The 9,095-nt window shown below is 50.4% G+C and overlaps 1 protein-coding gene across 3 annotated transcripts in view; it reads right to left on the minus strand.

Annotated features, from left to right (window-relative positions):
* Positions 1-342: 342 nt before the first annotated feature.
* MEFV (MEFV innate immuity regulator, pyrin) overlaps positions 343-9,095 on the minus strand; it is a 22,036-nt gene continuing 13,283 nt past the window's right edge. For all 3 annotated transcript variants that reach the window (XM_017511151.2, XM_037732311.1, XM_037732310.1), the window contains exons 4-11: positions 6,818-7,167; positions 6,301-6,396; positions 4,403-4,633; positions 3,924-3,946; positions 2,225-2,340; positions 2,006-2,038; positions 1,620-1,652; positions 343-1,454 (exon numbers count right to left, since the gene is read on the minus strand). In XM_017511151.2, the coding sequence (XP_017366640.1) occupies positions 901-1,454; positions 1,620-1,652; positions 2,006-2,038; positions 2,225-2,340; positions 3,924-3,946; positions 4,403-4,633; positions 6,301-6,396; positions 6,818-7,167 (1,436 nt within the window). In that variant the 3' untranslated portion in view covers positions 343-900. The remainder of the gene's footprint in view (positions 1,455-1,619; positions 1,653-2,005; positions 2,039-2,224; positions 2,341-3,923; positions 3,947-4,402; positions 4,634-6,300; positions 6,397-6,817; positions 7,168-9,095) is intronic.

The following is a 9,095-nucleotide window of genomic DNA, read 5'->3' on the forward strand; positions in this document are numbered from 1 at the left end:
AATCCCAGCTACTCAGGAGGCTGAGGCAGGAGAATTGCCTGAACCCAGGAGGGGGAGGTTGCGGTGAGCCGAGATCGCGCCATTGCACTCCAGCCTGGGTGACAAGAGCGAAACTCCGTCTCAGGGAAAAAAAAAACACACACACACAAAATAAAGCTGGGTGCTGTGGCTCATGCCTATAATCCCAGCAATTTGGGAGGCCAAGGTAGGTAGATGACCTGAGGTCAGGCATTTGAGACCAGCCTGTCCAAGAAAGTGAAACCACATCTTTACTAAAAATACAAAAAATTAGCCAGGCATGGTGGCAGGAGTCTGTAATCTCAGCTACTTGGGAGGCTGAGGCAGAAAAATCACTTGAACCTAGAAGGCGGAGGGTCCAGTGAGCTGAGATCACACCACTGCACTCTAGCCCAGGCAACAGTGTGAGACTCCATCTCAAAAACAAACAAACAAAAAAGAATTATAGTTCATTAATCCAGGTACACAAATACTTCTATCCCAATCCAGTCTCGTGTTTCTCTAGGTACTCCCTGTCCTCAAGACAGAGGCAGCGACAACAAGGGGATATACCCTTGCCATGGGGTTCTGAGGGAAAATGAGGGCCAAATCTTCTGTTCAGGAGAGTGCCGTTCACCAAGGACAGGTTGTGCAACAACCCCATCCTTCCTCCTCTCAAATCCGTGGTGTGTCATCAGTACATGTCTTCACCTGGATTTGCCAATGTGTTCGTACCTAACTTACCTCTGCTATGATCGGGTAAGCCCCTTGGGCAGAGTAACTATTTTGTTATTCATTACATTTCCTATAGTAGCTGGCACCCAGTAGGTGTTCCATGACTGTTGAGTGTGTGAATGCAGGACAAAAGACTGGCAGCCGGAAGAGAGATGCGGTGTTGGGCATTCACTCAGGCCCCTGACCACCCACTGGACAGATAGTCAGAGGGCCTGTGTTCTTTCCTCCATCGTGTGTCCCAGGGCTGAAGACAGGTTGAAGGGGCCCAGAGAAAGAGCAACTGGAGAATGTATAGATGTGGGATCTGGCTGTCACATTGTAAAAGGAAATGTTTCCAACTCTGCAGTCCACAAAGATGCCCACACGCTTGGGAGGCTTCTTTATTACCAGGCGGGTCGGGGGAACACTGGACGCCTGGTACTCATTTTCCTTCATCATTATCACCACCCAGTAGCCTTTATCTGGCGACAGAGTTATGTTCCCTTTCTTGCCTATGGATGCCTCGCAAGCTCCCAGGACCCACCCTGTCTTGTCTCTGACCTCCACCTCCCAGTAATGGCGGCCGGAGATGAAGCTCGGAGAGCCCAGAGCAAGGATGCAGCTGTCAAATCTTTCAGGGCCATCAGGCAGCCTCTCCCACTTGTTTCCAAGTCTTACGCTCTTCAGATCATCAGAGAAGATGAGGTTGGGGTAAGCAGTTTCTGCATCCAGAATCATATTAACTGCAAAGAAAATTTGAACACCTAACTAGGGGTCCATGGGCAACATCCCCACAGGGTTCTCCCCACTTGCAGGAAACAAGGACAGGGGAGTTCTTCTGGAATATGGTGGGGGAGAGCACAGGGATCCGGCAAGCCAGCACCGCTCGCCTTGATTTGGGCACTTACCAGCATGTGCCTGAGCGCCAATCAGCTCTGGAACTATGGAGAAAAATGAGATAGGGAAAAAGTCCTGAGCATTCCCATTCAGAGGGGCTAAATTACACTATCCTGACAACAAGGAAAGACAAGGAACCCCTTGCTTAGGACCCTGTATGCTATGTTGGGTATAATCCCGTTCTTCCCAGGAACCCAGGTGGCGTTGGGGACTGTGGTCTAAGGAGTCAACTCAGCCAATGAGTCAGGCACAGAGCAGGGGCCCTGCCGTGACCTTTCTCCTGCCTTGGCTCCAGGTAGGTATTTTTTTCTCTTCTAAAGAGTGCCCCTGAAGTCAACAGCACAAGGGAACACTGCAACAACCCCAGGCCAGCACACACCACCACTGCTGGACTCACCATTGAACATTTCCATTTCCAAACGCAGGGTTTCTAAAATGCGAGAAAGGGAGCAAAGAGAAGCTCAAGTTAGGTCCCTTGGCCAGGGGGAGACTGGGGAGAAGCTGAAAGCAGGTCAGCAAGACCAGGGGAGGAAGAGGAAAGTGAGGGGCTCTGTGCTATGTGGATCTTAGGGAAGAAGTTAGCATTCACCTCCAATATTCTCCCAAGCCCATCTACCTGAGAAGTACTTTGCGCTCTTCTCCATAAACTCTGACTTCTGGTGGAGCAGGTGGATTTTTTCTTTTATCTCTTGAGGAGTGGTCCACCGTTGAGGGACAGGCACCTTCTTGGCCCTAGAGACAAAAGACTGTTGACCAGAGAGGGCTAGAGAGAGAGGGTGGCCCAAGTACCCGTGAGCTGGGAATGAGCCACATTCTCCACAGGGCACACCCAGCCCAGCCTGAGCTACACAAAGAAAAGTCTTCCCTGGATTCAGAGATCTAAATGCTGGTCCTCAACTTTGGCCACAGATTGGCATGTACTGGGGTGCTTTAAAAACATGGATATCAAAACCACAAGGAGTTTTCAGAATGGACTTAAAATGACATTGATATTATCTACCAGAATTATCTATGGCAAATTGATTATACTTCCCTAGTATTTTTCTTTCTGTTGAAATAAAAATGATAATTAAGGGGAAAAAACATAACAAAATACCACTTCACATCCATTAGGATGGCTATTATAAAAACAGCAACAAGAGGAGAAAACAGGCCAGGTGCAGTGGCTCACGCCTGTAATCCTAGCACTTCGGGAGGCAAAGGCAGCTGGATCATTGAGCCCAGGAGTTCAAAACCAGCCTAGGCAACATAGGGAAACCCTATCTCTATTAAAAATACAAAAAATTAGCCATGAGTGGTAGCACTTGCCTGTAGTCCCAGCTACTCAGGAGGCTAAGGTGGGAGAATCACCTAAGCCCAGGAAGTTGAGTTTGCATGAGCGGTGTCTGTGCTGCTGCTCTCCGGCTTGGGTAATGGGAGTGAGACCTTGTCTCAGGGAAAAAAAAAATGTCTGGGCGAGGTGGCTTAGGCCTGTAATCCCGGTACTTCGGGAGGCCAAGGCAGGTGGATCACTTGAGATCAGGAGTTCGAGACCAAAATGGAGAAACCCTGACTCTACTAAAAATACAAAAAATTTGCTGGTCATGGTAGTGGGCACCTATAATCCCAGCTACTTGGGAGGGTGAGGCAGGAGAATCACTTGAACCCGAGAGGCGGAGGTTGCAGTGAGCCGAGACTGAGCCACTGCACACCAGCCTGGGTGGGCGACAGTGCGAGACTCTTGTCTCAAAAAAAAAAAAAAGAAAGAAAGAAAGAAATTCTGATACATGTTACAACATGGATGAAGCCTGAAGACATCATGCTAAGTGAAGAAGCCAGACACAAAAGGACACTGGGATTTTGTAAAGCTCCCAGTGATTTTAAGGCTTAGACTCTTCTTGTCCCTTTCCTCCTCTTCCTGCTGAGTTTACCACAGCTCCACTCCAAACAAGCTCCCCAAGGCCACCAGCAGGCCTGCGGGGGCAGTTTTCAGAAGGTGAATTGCCTGGGACACAGTCCACTCAGAGGGTTTCTTAGGGAGCCTCCATCCCATTTCAACAGGATAGGCTGAATTCACCCTTCCCAGTCTGCAGCCCCACACCTGGTCAGCCTCCCTGCTGACCAGATCCCCTTCTCCCTAAGCAAATCCAGAGAGGCTCTGGGAAGCTGCAGAAAAAGGGAGGAGTCTGGAGTCGCAGACTCCTTGCCGTAGGTTGGGAACATCTCCCTCCCAGGTTGTAGGTTGGGAACGTCTCCCTCCCAGGTCCGTTCTAGGACTATCTCCATCAAATGTTTCCTGCAAGACACCCAGGGTACACCACAGGACCTCTCTGTACCTGTGCAAGATGTCTCCAATGTCCTAGAAGAGAGAAGAAGGAAACTGTTTGTTACCAGGCTCCTAGAGGCTGTGTGGATTCCCGGCCTCTACTCCTGGGCTCCTGGACTTTTAGCTGCCCCCTGCACTTATACGGGGGCTCCCTGCCCTGGGGTGTCAGTGAGTGGAGCACCTCTCTTCAATTCTAATTCTAACCACAGGAATTCAGGCATCCCAGGTAGCGAGGCCTGAAAGGGAATGGCCCTCAAACCCTGCTAATCTCTTCTGGGCAATGGCAGGGATCCCCTGGATGCTGGGCCATCCTGGGCTCCTGTGAGACCTCATCAAAGGTGACTGGGCTCAAGAGGCATTGTGGGTCACCAAGATCAGGCCTTAGGGGACTCATCCACTGGCTCCAGCAGAGCTGATGGCAGAACTGGGAGCCTGAGGCATCCTGATGGGCACAGGGAGCCTGAGAAAGCTGGGCCCAGGCACACCCACCTGCAGAAGCTCCCATTCCGACTGGCACTGCTTAGCCTCCAGCTCCCCAATTAGCGTGTCAAGCAGGGCGATGTCTTGGGATACACAGGTGTCATATGCCTTCCTGAACTGCCCAACCGTCTGGCCCAGGTCCTCCAGTGAGGCCACAAAGAGATGCTCTTGCTGCTCCAGAAAGTGGTACAGCTGCTCCAGCTTCCTCTGTACCCGCTGCTTCAGCATTTCAGTTTGTTTCTGGGGAGCAGAGGATAGGGAGGTATGGGGGTCTGTGCTGTGGGTGGACATGTATGTCTGGGAACCCCCAGAAGCCCACTTCCTGAAGGTGGCTAAGAGGTGGGCTTCTTCTGCCTCTTGGAGGCCTAGATTCCAGAATAAGAGGCAATATTGGCTACAACCTTCCAGAACAGACTGAGCATGGCTTGGGCTAGCTATGGGAAAATGTCCTTGAACCTGGTGTTATGGCTTATCTGTGTCTCCTCCAAACTTTATATGTTGAAGCCCTAGCCCCCAGTCCTCAGAATATGATCTTCTTTGGAGACAGAGTTCTTGCAGATGTAATTAGTTAAGATGTGGTCCCACTGGAGTTGAGTGGGTCCCTAATCCTATATAAACGTTGTCTAATAAAATGGGGAAATTTGGGCTGGGTCCAGTGGCTCATGTCTATAATCCCAGCACTTTGGAGGCCAAGGCAGGCAGATCACTTGAAGTCAGCAGTTCGAGACCAGCCTGGCCAACATGGGGAACTCTGTCTCTACTAAAAAGACAAAACTCAGCTGGGCATGGTGGCACATGCCTGTAGTCCCAGCAGCTTGGGAGACTAAGGCAGGAGAATCACTTGAACTGGGGAGGCGAAGGTTTGCAGTGAGCCGAGATCCCACCACTGCACTCCAGCCTGGATGACAGAATGAGACTCCATCTCAAACAAAGAAATGAACAGAAAACAAAACAAAACAAAACAAAAAAACAGGCTGGACCCAGTGGTTCACACCTGTAATCCTAGCACTTTGGGAGGCCGAGGCAGGTGGATGACCTGAGGTCAGGAGTTTGAGACCAGCCTGGACAACATGGTGAAACGCTGTCTCTACTGAAAATACAAAAATTAGCCAGGTACAGTGGCAGCCACCTATAATCCCAGCTGCTTGGGAGGCTGAGGCAGGAGAATCGTTTGAACCTGAAAGGTGGAGGCTGCAGCAAGCCTAGATTATATCGCTGTACTCCAACCTGAGCGACAGAGCAAGACTTTGTCTTGGAAAAACACACACAAACACACAACACACATATACACACACACAAAGACACACAGACACTTAGGAGAATTTAAAGTTAAAAGTGTTATTGGCTGGGCACGATGGCTCATGCCTATAATCCCAGCACTTTGCAAGGCCAAGGAGGGCGGATTACCTGAGGTCAGGAGTTTGAGAGCACCCTGGCCAACATGGCAAAACTCTGTCTCTACTAAAAATACAATTAACCAGGCATGGTGGTATGCGCCTGTAATCCCAGCCACTCAAGAGGCTAAGGCAGGAGATTTGCTTAAACCCGGGGGGCAGAGGTGGCAGTGAGCCAAGACTGTGCCACTGCATTCCAGCCTGGCGAAAGAGCAAGACTCCATCTTAACAACAAAAGTGTTATCCTCCCCTTTCCTCAATCCCATCTTTCTGTGATAGTCATCCTTGTAGGTTGCTTTATACCATCTGTGGTAAGTATGAGAAAGCATGTCAGGATCCTCAGAGGTGACCCCTGCCTGCTGGGGGTGGTCTCCCTCTACAGGGATGAGCTCACCCTTGGCTGCTGGTTACCCCTCTGCCCCCTGAGAGCAGGTGGCCATCCCTGCTGCCCTGTGAACCATAGCAGAATCTCGGGGACCCCTGCTCACTCCTCCCACCCTCCTCCGGCCTTACCAGAAAGCTCACTGCATTCTCATTCCCATAGGATCGCTCCTCCTCCCCAGACTTTCTCAGCTTCTTCAGATACGTCAGCTGCTCCTGAATTTGCTCCTGGAAAAACAGCACTTTTGAAAAGCTTGAATTTGGCTCCTGCCATCTTTAGCTGGTGCCAGTTCTGGAGGGGAACATCTCCTTCTGGTAGCAAGGCTGAGGGTGCTGCTGCCAGTGGCACGGGGAGGGGTGCTCAGGAAAGAGGAGGAATGGCTGCACTGCCAAGGGCGGCAGAGCTGAGAGGCACTTCCTGTGAATCTCTGGATTCAGCCATACCTGAAGCAAGTACCCCCTGGACCTCCGAGCAACATAAACCTGTAACTCCCCTCTTTGCTGGCCTGGTTTATATTGTGTTCTTGTCATTTCCAGCTCAAGAGTTCTGGCTAATATACCAACATTACAGAGGTTTTGGGACAATGAAGCAAGGCCCGGTGTGTCTGTGTGCCGGGTAGAGAAGGGCCCACAGGCAAGGAGTGCCTACCTTGTGTTCCAGGGCGGCCTCCTCAATGGGGCACATTCGGTGGCCTCGGTGCTCCTGACTCATGCTGCAGATGAGGCAGATGGGCTCACCGTGATCCTTGCAGAAGAGCAGCTGGACCTGCTTCAAGTGGCGCTTACACTGTGGCAGGGGCTGGGGGCTTAGGCTTCCTGTGCTCTTCCTTTCATTCGAGGCCTGGCACCGGGGACAGCCAGGTGAGCGGCTGCCTGAGGCCTCGGGGTGTCCAGAAGCTGCCTTGGGGCAGCTGCAGGAATCATGCAGGCAGGTACCACCAACTGGGCCTCCTTCCTGGGCGTGGCAATGGGGACTCGCAGCCTTGTCTGGTGGCCTTCCTGGGGACATGCAGTGGAAAAATCCCCTGAATAGCAAACCCCAGTTGTTTACACAGAGGTATCACCAAGTACAGTGGAGAGAGCCCTTGCCTGGCATGTGCAAGTGCTCAGTTAGACTCTGCCCACTCCCTAGCTTGTCCTCCCCTGACTTCCATCCAGTGGATCAGTAAACAGTCCACTGGGACTGAGAGCTACGAGCTAGGCCTCAGATATTCCTTAGACTTGGAATTCTTGGGCATTTAACCTAAAGAAAGACCCATGGCCTTGTGCTATTCCTCCTGCACAGACATGGATCTAGCAGGTGATACAAAGGAAAGAGACATTCCCACCAGTGTTTCTTTGCCACTTTAAGCCATCCCTGGCTGCCCATAACATGAGTAGGGGCTTCCAGGGGACGGTGACTTGTGTGCCTCACTCCTAGATGGAGCCCAGCACCTAGAAGAGTACCTGGCATATGTAAGTATTTGGAAAATGAGTGTTGAATGAAGGAATAAGTGAACCACTGCTCACATCTGAGTTCAATAAGCATTAAATGAAAGCAAAGAAGGGGCTGGGTGGTTCATGCTTATAATCTCAGTAATTTGGGAGGCCAAGGTGGGAGGATCACTTAAGCTCAGGAGTTTGAGACCAGCCTGGGCAACATGGGCAGACCCCATCTCTACAAACAATTTAAAAATTAGCCAGGTGTGGTGGTGCACACCTCTAATCTCAGCTACTTGGGAGACTGAGACAGGAGAGTTGCTTGAGCCCAGGAGGTTGAGGCTGCAGTGAGCTAGGATTACACCATTGCACTCCAGCCTGGATAACAGAGTGAGATGCTGTCTTAAAAGAAAAAGCAGAGAAGGGGACATTATAGGGCTAAAGAGTGGAACTCATCATGAAGACATAACAGTTATGAATAGCTCTACCCCAAGACTCTAATTGCAACTTCATAAGCAGACACACCAGGAGATATGAGAAGAAATAGAAACATAATCCTTCAGCCCCTCCTACCTCCTCACCTCACAGTGTCCCAGAAATTCACAGCACATCTGTAAACGAGACTGCTAGTAGTCCCAGAAATGATTCTTCCCTCGTGATAGAATTCATTGTCCACACAGCTGCTTCCCTGCCTCCCAAGACTGGTTAAAAATACTCCCTTCTCACAGTGATCTCACAGCAATGTGTCATCATGGGGTTGAGATTCTACCATTTGCCTTTCTCGGGGCAGGGAGGAAAGCCTATTGGTTAAAGTCCTACGTATCTATCTTTTACTGCTGAGGTAGTCATTAAAATTATGTTTGGTTATGAATAATAGAAATGCCCAAATAACAGTAGCCTCAACAGGATAGAGGTTTGTGCCTTCTCTCACATATATGATACACAGGTGGTCCCAGGCAGATCCATAGGGCAGGACCCTGGGCTCCTGCTGTTGCTCTGCTCCACCAAGTTTGTCCTCAAGCTCGTGCTCTCAGAAGGTGACATCCTCATGCCAGGCAGCAAGATGGAGGAACAGAGGGGAATAGTATCCCTTAGGGAAGGCTCTAGAAGTTTCTAGAAGCTGCTTGTGACACCTCCATTTACATCCCTTTGGATATATTATGGTCAAATAGCCACACCTAACTGCAAAGGAGACTGAGAAATGCTGGGGGTAGTGGCTCACACCTGTAATCATAGATGTTTGGGAGGCCAAGGCAGGTGGATCGTTTGAGCCCAGGAGTTCAAGATCAGCCTGGGCAACATAGCAAATCCCTAAATCTACATTTAAATAATAATAATAATAATAACCAGGTGTGGTGGTGAGCACCTCATAGTCCCAGCTACTTGGAAGGCTGAGGTGGGAGGATCACTTGAACCTAGGAGGTTGAGGCTGCAGTAAGCTGTGATCACCCACTGCACCACTGCACTCCTGCATGGGAGACAGAGTGAGATTCTGTCTAAAAAAAAAA

Source organism: Cebus imitator, unplaced genomic scaffold (assembly GCF_001604975.1).
Source record: "Cebus imitator isolate Cc_AM_T3 unplaced genomic scaffold, Cebus_imitator-1.0 Scaffold444, whole genome shotgun sequence".
NCBI lineage: Eukaryota > Metazoa > Chordata > Mammalia > Primates > Cebidae > Cebus > Cebus imitator.